Source organism: Aptenodytes patagonicus, chromosome 21, assembly GCF_965638725.1.
Source record: "Aptenodytes patagonicus chromosome 21, bAptPat1.pri.cur, whole genome shotgun sequence".
NCBI lineage: Eukaryota > Metazoa > Chordata > Aves > Sphenisciformes > Spheniscidae > Aptenodytes > Aptenodytes patagonicus.
The window spans coordinates 5,372,022-5,391,289 of NC_134969.1; the positions used below are offsets into that span (position 1 = coordinate 5,372,022).

The window sequence follows — 19,268 nt, forward strand, 5'->3', positions numbered from 1 at the left end:
TAACTCTTCTGCAAACTCAGGCTTACACCAATCGATAGGAAACAGTGACAATCACAACACAACTTCATGGAACCACCACCAAATGTCATCAAGCAAAAATAGTCTTTATTCAAATTTCATGGAAACAGGAATCACTGTACTTTGCAAGACAGGGAAAAATAAAATAAAAAAATTTAATATAAAACAAGGCTATTGTCACAATACCAGAATATGGAACTATACTTCTTTTCCCTATGGATTACTGCAAGTACCTATTTTTTTTTTTTTTTTCCCTTTTTGACTGTGCTATTCACAACTTTGTAAGTCCAAAAAAATATGAAACAAAAGTAGTATGAAACTTAAGACTTAGCACTTCCACTAAATGGCATACATCAAAGGGCACCACTTCAAGGGCAAAGACTGGTGAAGCCGTCGTACCTACCTATCAGTCATCACTGCAATCTCATAAACCCACCAAGGTGCAGTGCTCATTCTCTGCAAGGCTCTTCCTGGAAAACAGGGCAATTTTGGTGCTCTAGGAAGAGTTATATTTGAAGAGAACCTTTCTGTAGGACAGAAAATGAGCTGAACAGCCTTGCACCAGAGCGCGCTGCAGGGAGGGAGCACTGCAGCGAACAATGACAGACATGCCATCAGGGTTGTTAAAAATATACAGCATCGACATGTTTTCTACTTCAAATCACTTGCGCTACAGCTACTAAACACGTACAAAAGACTTTTCCAATCGTTCCAAGTGTGGTTGCAGCAGGGTTAGGATCTGGAGCGTGACCTTGACCGTGATCGGGAGTGTGACCTAGAGGCAGACCTAGACCTAGACTTGGACCGGGACCTAGGCTTTGAAACAGATTTAGACCTGGAACGAGAATCTGATTTGACATTTGGTTTTGACTTGGAAATCGACCTAGACCTGGAGCGAGACACCCGCCGTGCGGCTGCATCCTCACCCTCACCTTTTGCCTCCTTCTTGTCAGAATCTGATTTTAGATGCTCCTTTTCTTTGGAGGCTGACCTGGACCGCTCGCGGCTGTCCTTCCTTTTCTTCTTGCTACTTGGTTTGCTGTCTCGCTTGCTGCGCCTCTTGCTTTTCTCACTCTTGCTGCGGCTCCTGCTTCTACTTCTGCTGTCATCCCTGCTTCTCTTCCTACTTTTCCTTTTATCCTTACTGTGGCTCCTGCTCCTACTCTCATCCCTGCTCTTGCTCCTGCTTCTAGCCTTGCTAATGCTCTTCTCCCTGTCTTTGCTTCTACTCTTCTCCTTGCTCCTACTCCTCATGCTCTCCCTCGTCTCTCCCCTGTCCTTACTCCCGCTCCTGCTCCTACTCTTTTCCTTGCTGCGGCTCCTGCTCTTTGCTTTCTCATCGCTGTTATGGAGAGTGCCCTCAGATTTATCTTTACTTTTGTTTCGGGATTTCTCTGCACTCCTGCTGCGGCTCCTACTTTTATCCTCTTTACTTGGAGTCCTGCTTTTCTCTTTTTGGCCTCTGCTACGGCTCTTGCTTCGACTACGGCTCTTGCTTCTGGAACGGGACACAGACCTGAAAGCGCAAAGGCAACAGACAGCTCCACTTTAGTGCGGCTTGGATTTGACTAGCACTTAAATAGCGTGCGTAATACGGTAGGGAAAAGAAAAACAGTGTTCCTACTGCAAATTTAGGATGATGCTTCTCATTTAAGTGGGTAGCCCCCGTTTCTTCCAACACAAAGACGTACCTGGATCTTGATCTACTCTTGGAGCGACTACTACTGGCAGTGCGGCTCCTGCTCTTATGAGAATGTCTGCTTCGAGAGCGAGACCTGGAACAAAATCAATCAGCTTAACGTTAGCACGTGCCCACGGAGAGCTTGTGATCCCCTCGTCCCCTGTGGGTGAAACCCCGTAGTATTAAAGCACCTTTCAAGCAGCCGAACGGTGAGAGCGTTACACAGTACAGTTACAGAGTGCCCTTCTCCCCACTGCTCACCCCCTGCTGCCATGTCTGCAGGTGAGCAGGGTTGCTAATCTGGAAGAAAATACGCGACCTTATTTAAGACCAGGAAGCGAGAATCACTTTCCCAATCAAGTCAGAGTTTGAATACAGTGAGACACTAGGATGAAGCTTTGACTTCAGGCTTTGATTTCGTAAGCAAGCTGTTCTATGAACAGTAGAAGTTTGCCTGAGTTTTCTTGCAACAACAAGTTCTACCCCAGAATGGAAAGGGGAAAATACTTGGCGTTGCGTGCTGAAGCAATTCACTCAAGCATACAACGAAAGCAGCAAGTATCTAAGAAACAGGGAACGGGTGGGGGTTTCCAAGCTGAGAAAGAACTGTTAGTCCTGGTGCTTGTAGCAGAACACAATGTTCAGAGCTGAAGTGTTAAAAGCACCTTCTGTTTCAGTCGGTATGCACAGCTCCGCCTGCCACGCAGCCTTCTCCTGCAAGGCAGCAAGGACTACGGACTTGCTGTAGTTGGGGAGAACAGTAGCGTGCTGTCGGGTGTTCAGCTGGCAGATACACACATTCACCAAGGAGACACCTCTGAACAGAGGCCTCATTTCCCTTGGTTACTTGCAGGTAACTAATACATTCTCAAAAACGGGATTTATTGAGAGCTCTGAACACTTCCAAGGTGTTTTGGAACCTGCTGTATATTCATGTAATTAATTGCAGCTCGAGTCAGCCTGAGCTACATTATAAAAGACACATACCTCGAATGGCTTCGGCTTCTGGAGTAAGAGCGGCGCCGTCTCGATCCAGGTCTGTCTTCCACTAATCTAATCTTTCTGCCATTTACTTCTGTCCCGTCCAGCTTTTCAAGGGCTCTTTTCATGTCAGAATAGGATTTGAACTCAATCACACCTTCATTTTTCCTTCCTTTGTGTGCATCTGCATATGTCACTTCCCCTGCCTGACGCATATAATCCTAGAGGAAGAGGACAGAATAACCATTGCCTCGAATCCAGAGTCAGGCTTCCAGGCTGACCCCGTTCATTTCTGCAACGATGCTCACTTAGCCTCTTCTATTCACACGGATGTCAGCAAGGGTTTTAACCAAACAGCATTTGCAGGGCTAACGCCAGGGTTTCCGAGCAAGCCGAATAACACACTACGGTTTCAGGGAGTTTGTGTGATTAGAACCAAGGTGGTGGTGATAGTTTTGAGCCAAATGATAATTTAAGGTCTCCCATCTCGAGTCTAATACCAAATACGCTCTGGACTACGATAAGTTTCAAATTACAAAAAGCTGTTAAAGAAATAAAACGCTTGCTCTCTAAATCATGTTTTTAAAGGTAACCTGGGAAAGGTGATAAACTTAAAGGCCGAATATGAAGAGGCAAGAAGACCACAGGCAAGCAGGCTTCCCTTCGTCCTCCACCTAGGTAACATATCTCATTCTGCTGGAAGAAACCCCCCCACAAGTAAAGGCTCAATTCATTTTCCCACTTCATGCTTCCTGGCTTCCCTGTTTCAATTACTAAACTCGTCTGTTTAGCAGGGAGGGCCACTCCGCCCTGCTCTGAGCAAGCCGTCAGACAGGGCCGTCTTTCAGCCGCTGCGGACTTGGGCTGCAAGGGAAACGGGGCACAGAACTCCGGTTCAGTCTGGTTTCAACCCAGCTGCTCCCGTCTTAAGTACACTGAAATGAAAGCTATTCAAAAAAAAAAGCAGTGCATCCAGTAGAGGATTAATCATGCCATGCTCTACTTAACAATTTTTAATACCAGAAGCAAAGACAAGCTATTGATGGTGTGAAGCATTAACAACAAAAGACGCGAAGAATCTCAGTACGTACCTGAACTAGTGTTACATATTCAATTACAGACCAGTTTCTACTACGTCAAAGTTTGTTTAGAACAAATTTTACACATCCTTTAAAGAGAACCATAAAAGAAAGCGTTCCTGTAAGAACAAGTGTTTTTAACCATTGCTGCTAAGTTTGATAAGGAAACACTATCTTTTTGCACCTACTATTGAAATTCTGCTCCCTGTCCTGCCCCCCCATCCACGATGCAGATAATCACGAGTCAACACTTCTCCTCCAGCGTACTCGGAGGTATTGTGGGCTACACAGTGTTACCCAACACTTCCACTGCTGAGAATCACCTTCTGCTCCTCTGGATTTAAGAAAATATTAGCTTTTGGCAGAGGTTTTGCATGATTGCTCATTCCAGAAGCATCCTTTACCTGAAACTCTCTTTAAAACAGCTTTACAAGGTGTGGAAATTCTTAACAGAGACGGTGCAAGAGCGATGCTATCGTTTCCGAATAGCTCTAGCGCCTTACAAGTTGATGAGTAAAATCCAAAGTGACAAGGGCAAACTCCTCCATCTCTAGTGAATCCTACCACTGGCATGATTAAAGTCTGTTTTGGCGGGGCTTAAGACAAAACACGTCTGTACGTGATGTTGGTTTGTGTTAAGGAAAAGAGTTATTCTCCCAACTGTCCAGTGACACCAAGTCCGCAGGTGCAACTCCCAGCGTTGCGGTAATGATTTCACACATGCAAGTACACGTCCATATTGACCGAACGCGTGTATTACTTCCAACATCTACTTGTATGCATACGAGCACCCGGAGTTACTAACAAGCTGGGGTCAAGAACTCAGGTGTATTACCATTTTTCCTTGTTGAAAGGGAAGCTGACTTTTTTACCCTTTGTGCTCTTTAACAGAGAGAGGGTAAAGAAAGGGGCCCCATACCTTCAGATCTTGCCAACTGCAGCGGCTTGACAAATTTTCCACAATCAATCTGTATTCTGTACGGGTAGGAGGACCGTACTTATCTCTTCCGCTTCTTCTATAACCATATCCACCTTTAGGAGGTGACAAGCAGACAGCAGTACTTCAACTAGGGAAATGGAGCGCTCGCTCTACATCCCGGACGAAAACTTTCTGCCCCGTATGTTCGCAAAGACATTAAGAATTCACCCACCCGCTAGTCTAAATTCGATCCCCCTTGTATAAAACGTTACAAAGATCCAAAGCATTAAAAAAAAAAAAATTTACTACAAGCACATAATTAAAACAATGCACATAATTATAATTACGCTACAATTAACATGCAATTAAATTTAAGTTATTTTTAAAACAGTTTGAAAGAAGAAACCGAATTAAGCCAGTTTACTAATGTTACTTACATTGCTTAAAGGTTTTCTGAATATCTGACATGAATAAAGCTTTTCAGGCACCTATTTCAGATTAATCTCATCTGTCTCTAACCCTTGGGGTCCTCACCACCCAGGTCTAATGGGAAAAGGTTGCGGTCGTCACATGGCTTCCTTTTTTGGTCAGCCAAGGGCCACAAAGGTCAAAGAGCCACTCATGGAAAGGTAACCCAAGGTCAGCAAATGGAACGGGCAGTCATCTTAGCCTCAAAGGACTCTTTTAATTAAAACATTGAGGTCTTTGTTAAGTCTATGTTAAACATCACATTGCAAATAAACCATTCAAATAGTTAAACGAAAAGATAATAATAAAAATGGTACAAGAAATTGTGTTTATTAATTTATCAGTTAAAATAGTTTAATACAACAAAGTTAATAAATATTCAGATCAACAGTTACATTTACAGTTACAGAACACTATTCACAACTTCATATCATTTTCTTTTAAAATTACTTTTTAAAAAAAAAAAAAAAAAAGCAAGAAATGTTTTATTTAAAATAAGTCACGGATACAAATGCATGTTAGTGCTTACTGCGTCCAGAACCGTAACTGCTGTCACGACGGGGGCCTCTGGCATGCTCAACGATCACTCTCTCCCCACAAAGATCTTTACCATTTAGCTCATAAACAGCATCATCTGCATCTCGCAGATCATCGAACTCAACAAAGCCATACCTAGAGAGAGGGAGAGAAAAAGAATCACTCGGAAGGAACTGAACCCGAGGTATCTGTGCTCAAAACCAACTCGTATCCCACAGCAGGTTTCTGCAGAGCCCCAAGACCGTGCCTCTCCACGTCCCGTCCTTCAGATGAACATCGGTTGCAACCTCCTGAAGGCCGCCTAAGGGTTCAAGGCCATGAGCATTGCCCCCACAAACCCACTAAATATGGTGCTACGCTGCTTTATTCAATAAATTTGCTCAACAGCAGTGATGCTGAAATGGCATTTGACAGGTATTGCAGTACATATGTTCCACGGATTAGGATTTGTCCTGATTTTTGAGGAGCCCTGGGTTCGCTCCTGGGTCTATTAGGAAGTCACCTTAATTCCTACACTTCAAATGGAAATACTGGTTCACCTCTGTAAACACAAGCGGTCTGTACACCCTGCACGAAAGGTCCAACAAGAAATAAAATACGAAGGCAGGTTAGGAAAAGGGATTTTGTTTTAATCAGACTCATTTCACTCTTGACTGTGGACAGTAGTGATGGTTTGGGTAAGAAAAGCAACGCGCTCATGCAACAGGACAGCGCTTCCACCTGCTGAGATACTTGCAGCTTCCCATGTACTGCTGAGAAAGTGTTTTATGCCCACTCTATTCCTAATATCCTAGTATTTAAGGGAGCGTGGCGAGTCCAAACCTCGTTAAGGGACTTGAGAAAATGCAGCAACGGTAACCAGGAACAAATTCCCTGGGCAAACAAAGAGTCCACCTGCGGCCAAGAGGCCTTGCAAGGGCAGCACAGGGTGCAGGTCCAGAGAAGAACAGGCAGAGTTTCGTGTTTGAAAACACCTGCTGCGCTAGCCTTGCTCAAGACTTGGAAGTCACAGGCAGATCAAGCGCAAGAGGAAGGATACAAATTGGAAAAGAAAAAATAATAATGCTTAATTTCAACATTCAAATGAACATTTTGGCATCGGTTTCCTATTACCAAAAAATGAGCACAATACAGGGACAAAAGCTTGCAGACCACCGCTTGCCTGAGCAGTTAAAGCCAGCGTTTTCAGTTTAATCTTGAGAGGTGCCCCAGGCATCAGTGCCAACGTTAGGCTGCTGCACGTGCCTAATCCCCGTTGGCTAGAGATCCCAAAAGACCGAGCGTAGGGTTTTTAAATAATTTCTTACAGCTGGTGCTCAGGGACAAGCCGGTGACTCGCTTACGGTTGCAGAGCAAACTCACAGCAGCACTGAAGCAAAACTCGAGCCTGCCAATTTCTAACCTGACAAGAGTTAAACACCTATTTAAAAACCAACTTTGTGTAGATGCCCGTTATCCCAACCGGTCAGGGGAAGAGGACAAAAAGCATCAGAGTGCTGTTTATCGGAGTTCAGAGTCTACCTACAGTTGAAATCACTCCTTCAGTTACCTGCCAAGACCAGACCCAGGCGCCAGAGTCCCCCAGGCAACAGCCGAGGATGCTGCGGGCCCTGCGCGCAACTGGGAGCCTCTTTTCGGCTGCAACCCCTCCGGCCGCTGTAGTCAAACACATAATCCTGAACTTGGGTCTTAGCAAGCCACAGGGGGAAATTTTTGTGAGCGCTGGTGTTTTAAATGATCCAGAAGAGCAAACCTCCGATACAAAAATGCTGGCCGCCTCTTTTAGGTCACTTCATTTTTAAGCTTTCTCACTGCCTCCCCCCAACCATGGCTGCAGCTTTGCTGTGTAATGGTACCTGTATTAACGAAATAAACTTAAGAATGACTCCAAACATCACAAATAAGGTGGCTGCTTTCGCATGCAAGTGCTGTGGTTTCATGGAAGAAACAAGCGCGATTGATTTATAACAATTGAAACAATCACAGTCATTATAAAACCATTTAAATTGCAACTTTCTTCCTTTCAATTCCAAAAATAGAGCAAGCGAGCTCAAACATTTAAACGAGATCTCACCCTAAAAGCAATTACTTACAAGGTGAAGTGCCTGGTACGCACCAGCACTTTCAAGACAATAAATGCACAGACATTTGAAGCTAGAATAACGGAGGGATATCTGAATTCGATCAGAGCACGGTATTGAACTTGTTCTTCCCAGAAGCGCCCCCAGAAATTGCTTGGGGGGGGGCACTCGGTCACCCGCATCGCACACCAGGCAAAACACAGCACCTCCAGCAGTTCTTTCTTCAAGACAAACAAGCAAGCTCGTACAAACCTTGAGATTACTTGCTTTTAAAGAATACTAAAAAAATCGTACCCCACATCACTCATAAATGAAAGTAATACTCATCTACCTGTTAAATATGTGTAATATTGCACCGTATGATCTAAAAACATGAATCAAAAAACCTTCAGAAGCAGAGTTTTACACCACAGAAAGCCACAACTGCTGACACAGCCTTAACTACAGCAATCTGAACCTGCTGTGATGTGACAGCAGTGCAAGTAAATCTTCTTTTAAATGTCTACTATTACTACTTTGTATGTGGCATAAAACTACTTACTAAAAACGTCAATGCAATTTACTTCAGCTAATGTGAAGCTACACCAGTTTCTGTTCGTGTATCAGAAAAGGAAAAAGCTACAGGAGCGTCCCCTTTTCCCAAGCAATTCCAATAGACTGAACCTCCCAAAAGGTCGGGGTTTTTTGTTTTTTAAATCCGAAGTGAAAGGAAAAATGTGAATTTCTGAAATTGCTTAATACATGAAATAAAAGGCAGACCCTCATCTTTCTCCTCCTTTCAGCTGCTCCCCCCCCGCATCGCTTTCGAAGCCCGCTGGATCCTCCCAGCTGGCTCCGCACCCCCCTCTCCACGCCAGCCCACCAGGACCAGCACGAAGCCCACCTCTATGGCATTCCCCAGGTGCCAATTTTTTTCCCCACTACTCATGAACGGCTGGTGCCGGAGATGCGGTGGACCCCAAAAGCACGAGTCCCACGTGCCGAGAAGGACCTCAAAGCTGCTGTCCCTGCCCTTTGCCAACACAGGCCAGAAATCCATGAAGTTTAGGGGGGCAGCAATCCATCCGAGCTCGACCTGCGGCTGCAGGGTCGGTTCAGCAGCCGCTTTGCAGGTTCCCGACAAAAAGGGACCTGCTCAACTCTCGCCCCACTCTCCTCTCAACAAATCAAGCTGACGGTTTGGCAGCTTTCTGAATTTCGTATTACACAATTGCTTCGTATGGACAGATGTGCTCAGAGTGAGCTCACTGCACCTCATCGCTCCTCCAACGTCTCCGGACGAGCGAGGTCGGGGCAAGCAGGCGTCAACGCGAGCAGCCGCAGAGGAGGAAACTCATGAAAAACCCATCCCTGGCTTCAGCTTCCTTTGGAATACAGAATGCAATGCGTCCAGCCCTAAAAAGCGCTCCTGAAAGTTAACTTGTAGACGGCTCGCGATCCATCCAGGCCGCTCGCTCGAGCCGTACGCTCGCCCGCACCGCGGCCAGGAAGGGGAACGGCAGAGAGGCGGGCAGCACTCTGCCTGCCAGCCCTCCTGCTCGGACCAGGCTACAGCCAGGAGCGGCGCGTTATCAGGGGAAAGCATCTTCAGGCCGCTTGAAGCAAAACACTCATTTAAATGAGTCACTTGAAGTTACAACCTCAAAAAACATTTGAATTTCAATACTTCAGCTACTTAAATGTAAGATTTGGTAGCGATTCTTTTAAGTTTCTGCACTAATGACAAACATCGCTGAGAATATCGGGTCTTCTAGTGCAACTGAACACCTTAAAGCAGAAGGAAATTAAAATCTCACCTTATTCACCCTAGTATTAGCAAAGGAAAAAAAAAATATCCAGAAATCCACTGGAATTAAGACCCAATTCATTAGCAGGTCACCTTACCGTCACCTAGGTGTACTGGGTATCATTATGTTGTGACACCAATTTGGGGTTTTTTTTAATACCAATTACTCTAATTGAAGTTAACGGGCATTAAATATTTTGGTGGGGCTGGTGCAGGGAAATCAAATGGCTTCTCTTCGGGCAACAAATACAGACTTTGAACCTAGCTAGATGAAAGAATTGAAGTTTGAAGCTTTTAGTTTGGCTCTGTGTTCCTCAATCCGTTGGAGAAGTTACATCCCTCTGTCTTGCAGGTATTTTTGAGGATGAAGCTGCGAATTCTCGAAAGCTGGGGAGGGTGATGCAGGGCAGGTAAGCACACAGGTAGACCTATTTTTTAAGCTAGCGAGATTGCAAATTGCTTTCCCCGTCAATGAAAGCTTGCAGCTCTTCAGAGTTATTACAGCTAGCTTTTAGCACATTTTTAGAAGATAAAAGAGCAGGCTGAAAAGTCCAATTTTCTGGTCACGTAATACAAGCACCACTGCCACGGGCGGCTCCGGTTGTCAATGCAGTTCTGAGTGGGGAAAAAGAATATGAAAACTACGAGCGTACAGTTAAAAACTGCAACTTGGAACGGAGAATCCTACATAAACCGGATTTTTATTTTCCCATCCTTCTCTCGGGTAAACATTGCTTTAGGCCTTTGAATTGCAAGCTTAAATTACAATTAGCAGCGAGCGAGACCCAGCTAAGCTTTTAGGACTCCGCTGTATCACATTGCAGTTTCATCCTCTTGCTCACGCAGTTCAGCTTAACTGCTGAAATACCGAACGGCTCATCTCCTGCTGGCTGAGCACCGAAAATAGCCCACAAATTTCCAGAAGAAACTGAAGGAATCTCTCCAGTCAAACACCGCGCGGTAATTTTTAATCATTTGCTAAGCACTACTAAAAATAAGTTGCGGAGAAAGGATCAGAGGGCGAACAAAGCAAACCGCAGAAGTGCAGCACAAGGCTATCCCAAGTAGAGAGGCACAAAATCCGATAGCTCAAGGAAATTTCGTGTCAAGCTGGAATTTAACTACAAACCCACAGCAGCCTGTTGAAAGAACTTCAGAATATACAACTAAAAAAAGGCATTAAATTGTTGAGTTAATCCCAGAGATACAGACTGAGCTCTACCTAACCCACAGCTGAAGCAACCCGCTACGGAAGCGGCAAACACCAAGGCGAATGACAACTCAATTACGTTATCTTAAGTTTCCCGTATTCCTTCCGCAACTTTTGAACTCTGTCTCCCCCAAGTGAGGTTACAAAAATGACTTTAGCTCTGGAATAAAGCGTATCGCGTGCTGACCACCCGAATTTTAGAGACAGGCAGGCTGTGCCCTCCTCCCCTCTATACCCGTGACCGTCCATACTTAAGATGCCACAAGTTTGGGCCACTCAAGCACACCCTGCACCCACACCGCCTCCCCGCAGACGATTTCTACGAGCGGGGATCGCAGGGCTGGTCCTCGGTAGATATTTTTCAAGAAAGCAAGAAGACAAGTCCGTTAGCCATGTAACTTGGGAGTTCTACATCTGCCAAGAAAGTTTGGTTTGGTTTTTTTTTTTCCAACATCTGTCTATGAAACAGAAATTTTGAGCTTGGAGGCTTTAAACAGCAACAGAAAAACTGCCCCCCCCCAAAAAAAAAAAACAACAAACCAACCCACTTTCAAGGATACGCAGTGGGACTGGAAAAGAGAGTGCTCAGCTATTTCAGCTATGAGCAATCTTCAACATCACCTGAAGCTGTGTTGGTGAGAACACTGACACGTGCACACTTGTTTGTTTTAATAGCGGCTTTTATTCATCTTACAAACCTGTTATATGCCCACCTACCAGTACAACCAGCGTTTAAACTCAATGAGCCTTTTGGTTTTTTTCTCTCCATGCTCAAGGACGAACTTTTACAAGAGATTCCTCATCTCAACCTCTAAAGCGAAAACAATCAGCGGCTCTGCCGGCTAATAACAGTGAAATCCACATTCCGCTCAGTCTTCCTAAGCAAGGCTTCAAGTTGGGTTCCTCGTAAAAAGTGAAGACGCCAACACTCACGAGGCTGGCGGCTTTAAGCGTCGGGGGGGAAAAAACCCCACCAAACCCAGCAATTTGTTTTCTCTTGAAAAATCCACACTCGAATGTCTCGGGCAGGTCCTGGCGGGGCAGGATCCCAACCCTCCGGGTGCAGCAAGGGGTCAGATGCCGGAACAGAAGACGGGTCACAACACGCACGGTACGTCAGGGCTTCAGCGGGGCTTTGGGGGGGGGGGGGGGGGGGGCAGGTCACCCCCACCGGCTGATGCCACCGCGGGGCCTCCCACCCCGGGGCGCCGAGAACAGACCTCTGCTGCTGCAACGGTGCCTGCAAAGGGGGGGTGGGGGTGGGGGGTGGGGTGTCTCTGCCCCCCCCCCCCCCCCCCCCAGCGGGGTTTTGGGGGGGGGGTGGGGGGTGTTGCCCTGGGGTACGGCCTGGCTCACCCTCGGGTGCTCATCCTGGGGCGCGGCGGAGCCTGGGGGCACAGGGGAACCTCTCAGGGGACCCCCCCCCCCTCCCCACAGAGGGGTGCAGGACACAGGTGACCTGCTCCCCCCCCCCCGGCCCCCCCAGTAACCGAAGCAGGGACCCAGGCGTCCTGCCCCCCCCCGTTGCCATGGGAACCCAGGCGTCCTACCCCCCTCTTGCCATAGAGGCCCAGGCGTCCTGCCCCCCCCCCCCCCCCCCCGTTGCCATGGGAACCCAGGCGTCCTCCCCGTCCGTCCCCCCCCCGATCCTCCCCCCACGGGGGCCCAGGCGTCCTTCCCCCCCCCCCCCATTGCCACGGAGACCCAGGCGTCCTGCCCGCCCCCGGGGGGACCCGGGCGTCCTGCCCGCCCCTCACGGCCGCCGCCCGGGGCCGGGCCGGGCCGGGCCGGGCCGGGCCGCGCTCACCCGTTCTTGAGATCCACCTCCAGGATCTTGCCGTAGCCCTTGAAGAACCGCTCCACGTCCCGCTCCCGCGCCTGGTAGCTGAGGCGGCCGATGTAGACCCGCGGCATCGCGCCCGGCGGGGCCGGGGTGGGGAGGGGAAGGGGGGGGGGGTGGGGGGGGAAGGGGGGGGCGGCCCGCGGGGGCGGGGCTGCACCGGCGGCGGAGAGCGCGCGCCGAGGGCGGGGCGAAGCGGCGGCGCAACGTCACGGCGCCGGGCGGGAAGGGGAGGGGAGGGGGGAGCGATAAGGGGGAAGACGTCACGGAAGGCCACGCCTCCCTCCCCGCCTCCCGGCCTGGCCTCGCGGCTCTTAAAGGGACCGCGCCGCTGTCGCGAGTCCACTATGTGACAGCGGGCTGGTGGGCCCCACCTGCCCCACGTACAGGGCAGGGATGGGGGTCCCCCTTCCCCATATGGAGAGGGCGTATCGACCCCCCCTTTCCCCATATGCAGGGCACTGATGGGGGTCTCCCAGGTGTCAGGGGGCTCGTGGGGTCCCCACTCGCCCGATAAGCAGGGCACGGGTGGGGACCCCCTTCCCTATGGGTACGGGGGCTTGTGGGGTCCCCCCTCCCCATATACGGGGCGATGTTGGGGTCCGCCTTCGGATGGGTCGGGGGTCTTGTGGGGGTCCCCCTTCCCCATGTACGCGGCGATGATGGGGGTTCCCCTTCCCATGGCTCAGGGGGCTTGTGGGGTCCCCATTCCCCACATGCCGGTGGTGGAAGGGTAGGGGTCCCCTATGTGCCAGGGTGTTTATGGGGTCCCCTATATGGCAGGGGCTTGTGGGGTGCCCCCTTCCCAATACGCTGGATACTGATGGGCTCCTCCTTCCCCAAATGCAGGCAGGGATGGGGGTCCCCCGTCTCCAGACCCTGGGGTGCTCAGGGGTCCCCCTGTAGCATCCCCCCTCCCTGGGGACACCCCCCCATCCCTGGGCGCACTCAGCCATTCCTCATGCTCACGGATGAGCAACGACGTCCCTCTTGCAGATCCCTAAATGCCATTTTTGGGGACTTATTTTTATCATTTCAGTCGACACATCAGATGCCTAAATCACACCAAACCCCAGCAGGGGCTCTCGGGAACATTTCAGCTTTAGCAGCCACTCCCCCCTAAAAAAACCTCACCATCACCCCCCTAAAAAAAAAATACCGTGTATCTGCAACGCCAGCAGCTGGATTTCCAACCACGATCCCGCTCGTTTGACAAGTAGAGTTAAATTTAATTATTTATTCCTTCGTGCCCTGGTGTAGGAGTAAGTGCTCGGGAACATTTTGTGAAAGTAAGAGAGTTCTCTAAAGCTTGTTAGGTTTTATTGCCGAGTCAAATAAACAACGGGGATAAAAGCTTTGCATTAATTTTTCTGGTTTATGTCGTGCTTAATAGTGCTCTTAACGATCTCAAAGTCCTTTTCTTGATTTTTCCCCAGTTTATTCATCGATCAGGAAAGCACTGGGGCACGCGATGCTGCCCTGCCCCCGATGCCGGCGGCTTTTCTGCAGGGATAGCGAAAATACAAAATATTGGGGGGTTTAATAGTGATGGGAGAGCAGAGGGCTGATGCTGGCAAGGAGTTTATCACGGGTTACCTCTACTAGGCTTCTTGGTTTGCTCTTGTCTAAGGGAGGTCTGAGTGCGAGGGCTTATGAGGGGATAAAATAGCTTTAATATGGCCCGGCAAATTTAGCTGCTAACACGAGCTGTGAGTTTTAATTTCAAAGTGGTTCGCTCTTCCAAAAGCAAATGCAGTTGCAGAGGAGCCCCCTCCAACCTTGAGCAACGTCCCTGCCCGACTGCCCTTCTCCTTGCCCCCACGGACACAGAAAAAGCCTGAAAATGAAGGTACGATGCTTAACTCCCCCTTTTCACTCTCAAAAGCCGAGTTGGAGGAGCGAGACTCCCCCCTGCAGCAGTAATTTTACATATCGGCGTTTTCCATTGCACGTCACCCTCCAGGGAGGTAAACGTGCCGCTTGCGGCTCTTCCCTGCCATCAGCAAAAGGCAGCCGTGGAGCAGAGCGGCTGTTGACCACTCTCAACTGGTGATACTCAAAAAGTCCCTACGGGAAAGAAAACATATTGCATTGAATCCGAAATTGTGGGATGCTGAGCTGGAAGATGGCATTACCCGCGGCACGGCGTGGGTGCTGCACCACGGTCATAAAAGAAATAACCAAAGTCCTATTTCTGAACTGGTGCACCAGTTTATTTCGTCAGCAAAATATATTTAGGCGGCGTTTCACTTCTAGTTCATCCTATGGAGCAGCACGGAGAGCCTGCAGAAAGCTGAGAGCATCACCTGGGTACATGGACAGCCACATGGATCCCCACTGGGCCCCAAGGTGAAGGAACCTCCCAGTTGGGTATCGTCAGCAAAGTTGCTAATGGTGCATTACACTCCTGCATCCAGACCGCCGATACAAACGCTGAACAGAACCAGCCCTAGGACTGAGCCCTGAGGAACACCGCTGGTGACCGGTCCCCAGACAGGGGTTGCCCCATTCACCACAACCCTTGGAGCCCTGCCGCCAGCCAGTTCTTCACTCGCCGCACCCTGTACTTGCTCATCTCACAGCTGGACAACTTGTCCCGAAGGATGCTGGTGAGGGACAGCATCAAAAGCCTTATGAAAATCCAGAAAAACTACACCCACCGCCTCTCCTTCATCCGCGAGGCGGGTGACCTTATCAAAGAAGGATATAAGAGCAGTTAAACAGGGCTTTCCCTTGGTGAACCCCTCTTGACTGTGCCTGATGATTGCATTGGTCTTTAAATGCCTTTCAGCAGCACCCGCTATGATCTGCTCCATCATTTTTCCGGGTACTGAGCTCAGACTAACAGCTCTGTAGTTTCCTGGGTCTTCCCTCACGCCCTCTTGTAGACGGGAACAACACTGGCTAGCTTCCAGTCAGCAGGGAACTCCCCAGACCCCCGAGACCTTTGGTAGACGATCGAGAGCGGTCCTGCCATAACGCCCGCCAGCTCATCAAGTGCTCCGGGACGAAGCCCGTCAGGCCCCACGGACTTAGGAACAGTCAGCTGACGCAACTGGGCCCTTACAATTTCGCTGCCCACAGATGGAAAGTCGCTCTTCCCGCAGTCGTGCTCCCCCGACTCAGAGGAGCGGGTTGATAGCCGGACAAAAGGTTGAGAGAACATCATGGAGCCTCCTGCTTTGGGTTCTAAAGGTTCTGTAGCAAAGAAAAGCAGAGGAACCCAAGCCAAGAAAGGGGCGGGGGTTTATTTCATTTATTTCATTTATTTCATTTATTTTATTTATTTTATTCATATTTATTTTCATTTTATTTATTTATTTCCCAAGAAAGGGAGCACCAGTTTATTTCAATTGCAAGATGTGTTCAGGTGGCGTTTCACTTGTACTTCGTTCTACAAAGCAGCCACGGAGAGCCTGCTGAACGCTGAGAGCATCACCTGGGTCCGTGGACAGCCACGACGGAGGCAGCGCTACCGAAATCACTCAGCAGGGGCTATTCCATAGAGGAGGGTACGGGTATTTCTGCACCTTGGGCGGAAGGTGCCCAAGGGAAAAACTTCAGGTCTGGGGCACTTTGAGGCCCAACGCTGCAGCCTTCCCCATCCCTCCCTGGGGACCAACTCCCCGGGGCAGCGGGACGCAGCACTGTCCTAGCAGGACAGACCAAATGCAAACACAGCTGGATTCACTTCTTGGCTCAAAACAGCTCTCCCCGTGAAAAGAAAACAGGGCTTTCTAGCAATTTCTTCTGTCTTCCACTTCCCGTTGCCAGGAGACGGGCGCCGCACTGTCAGGTCACCATGATGCAACACAGGCGTCACGGTGACATGGAGAACTTCCCAGGCAGCTGGCGCCAGAGCCCATCATCCTGCTGACCGGCAGGACCAAGCCCGGCTGCTCAGGGAAAGGGCCATGGCTGGAAGTTTCAGCCAAGCTGTGAAGAAAGTAGTTAAAATGGAGCCGCCTTCACCAGAGACATCCTGGGCTTCCGACCCAGAGGAGCCAGGTTGGTGGGCGGCTTCAACATCTCCTGACCATCCAGGAGGCGATAGGGGAACATCTTGGCATGCTGCCGCCGGACCTCTCCCAGGAGAAAACGCCTTTCAAGGTTTGCCTGACGAATCTTGGGCCCCCATCATACGCTTTCATTTCTGGGAGGAGATCTCTGCCAACACCAAGCCGTCTTCAGCCCGCCTGTTCCTCCAGAAGCTCTGGAAGATCGTCGGCAGCCATCGCTTCCAGTCAATCTGGTGGGGCGACGATGGAAACTGCGTCGTGATCGCAGAAAAACTCTTCAGAAAGGAAGTGCTGGGGAGGAGGGGACCCCTGAAGATCTTTGAAACCGAGTCCATGAGAGGCTTCATTCTCCAGCTTAACCTCCACGGCTTCTGCAGAATGGAAGGGGATGCTCTCGTATCTGCCTCCATCGAGGAGCTGCAAGCAGTAGCGGCAGCAGGTTCTGCTCTGGGCAAGGTACGTCGTCGGTTCCTCCGCACACGAAAGAACCCTCGGGACATTCCGGGGGCAGAGGTTCACGTGCAGATAAAATAAGCCCTTGCAAGGTAGGAGATGGGGATGGGAGCAAACGGCCTGATTTTGACCCGCGGGTCCTTTTCAGGAATTCTCGACGCAGGATTTCGGAGGAGCAGAAAAGCTGATAAAATAGAATTTGGTTATTTCTGCTTACTTTGAATCTGTGAAACGGAAACACAGTCCCATCGTATCATGCTTTTTTTGTGCTTGCTCTGTATCCGGCCGCACCAAAAGTTTAAATCTTCTTGCGGCATCTGCTGAATGCTGACAAGATACACGTCAGCATCAGCATGATTCCTGGCATGCCCATTCCATGCTGAGGTGCCTGAAAACTGGTAGCATTTGGGTTTCTCCCTCGGTTTTTAGGCTTTTGAAAATCCTACACTTCTCTGCTCCCACATGCCAAAAACACAAGGGTGGTTATTACTCAGCAAAACCCTAGCCCAACATTTTAGCCAGCCCAAACTTGAGGTTTAGAATGCCCCGGAGAGTCCTTTTTAATACCCGTGGTCGTCTTTGCTGAGGCAAACGCTCAGTTATCGCACCTCTGTCTTTCTCCTTCTTGAAATGATGGCAACTAACTCCTCTCCTTGGCGTTTTGTAGCTGCTCTTCTACTACAACCCGTTTTTCGGAGAGATTACCCCAACCTCCTCAGGATGTGCACGCAAAGTGCTGGTGAAAGAAAGAGCGCCCCGGCTGCATCCCCGCTGGGCCCCACGATGAAGAAAGACCACCTGAGAAGAAGACGACCTGATGCTCAGCCGGCGGTAGGAGCTGCGGCGGCGGCGAACGACACCCAGACAGCTGCAACCCCCAGCTCCACACCGACCGAGCCACGGGCTGACACAACCGCCCGGACGGGCAGTGCCGCTCCACCCCCACCAAAACGGCACTGCAGCCACAGCCCCGCCGGCATCCAGGAGGCGGCTCCTGCTCCATCCACGGCGTCACCACACCCTGTCACACCTCCTGCCCCCAACAGTCCCTTCACACCAGCCGTGGGACTCCCCACACTTCCATCTGGGCAGACAAATCTAGCTGCTATGCAGGTCCCCGGGGCTGGCCTGCCTCCGTTCTGCGCGCCGTGGTTTGCGACGGCCATACTGGCAGCACCTTCTGCCGCTCCCGTGCCAGGGCCACCGCACGGCCAAGCTCCCACCCACCGCCACTGCCCAACCTGCACCTGCGGCCCAAATGCCGCAGCTGCCGGCAACGGGGTTGGACCCCAACGGGGGCTGGACTAGAAACAGCAGAGATCTTAGGTAGCCAGTAAGCGTCATAGGGGTAGAACTACCTTATTATAGGAGTTAGTAACGATACGTTGTTTGTTGTTCTCGATAATAAATCTTTTCAAGTTGCCTTGCCCTGTCTCTACAGTCTCACGGTCACTGTCTCCACACCCGGGCCGGGGGTTGCCTGCAGGGACATGAAGGGTTTGGCTCCAGCCCAGGAAAGCCAAAGGCCCCAGGCACCGGCGCTGCACTCGGCAAAGCCCAGCACCAGGCCAGCCTGGGGCTAATCCGGGAGCTGCACCAGCACCCAGGGCCACTCAAACCAAAGCAATCCCTCAGAGCTCTTGGGGAGCCCGTGCCCCTTCCTCCCCCAGCTCAGACCAGGGGCCAGGGGCAGCGGGGCTGCAGGGAGCGGGCTTGGGCTTCTCCTGCCCATCCTACATCACACCTGGGGACAGAACTACAGCATTGCAGCTGGCAAAGCCATAAAGCTGTCCTACAGGAGTCACACGCTGGGCTTACTGGAGGAAGAACCTCTCCCAGCACCCTTTACTGAGGCTTCCTTTAGAGAAGAGGCTTTCACCGAAGCATTTAAACGAGATGCTACATCATGGTCCCCTTCCTTTCCACAGAACAGGGAATTTCGTTTTTTGGTGAGAGCAGGCCTGTAACACCGGCTGCGGTGGACGCTCCACACTTCACAGCCATTTGAGCAAAAGCTGACAGTGCTCATGAGAAATTACATCACCAGCTCATAGGTTCACAGTCAACACGCAGCGCTACAGAACACAGTCCGATCGCGAAAAGTTTCCCCAAATTAGGTCCCAAGGTACGAGAGCTGAGTATGTGGTTCCACCTCCCATGTTAAGCATCCGTACGCCAGATGAAGAGGACAACAGC

The 19,268-nt window shown here is 50.1% G+C and overlaps 1 protein-coding gene across 1 annotated transcript; it reads right to left on the bottom strand.

Annotated features, from left to right (window-relative positions):
* Positions 1-87: 87 nt before the first annotated feature.
* On the bottom strand, positions 88-12,702 carry SRSF4 (serine and arginine rich splicing factor 4). Its single transcript, XM_076357119.1, has 6 exons — positions 12,568-12,702; positions 5,676-5,818; positions 4,679-4,791; positions 2,687-2,901; positions 1,710-1,793; positions 88-1,534 (listed from the first exon to the last, which is right to left on the bottom strand). The coding sequence occupies exons 1-6, from the start codon at positions 12,672-12,674 to the stop codon at positions 751-753; spliced, it is 1,446 nt and encodes a 481-aa protein (XP_076213234.1). The 5' UTR covers positions 12,675-12,702; the 3' UTR covers positions 88-750.
* Between the last annotated feature and the right edge of the window lie 6,566 nt (positions 12,703-19,268).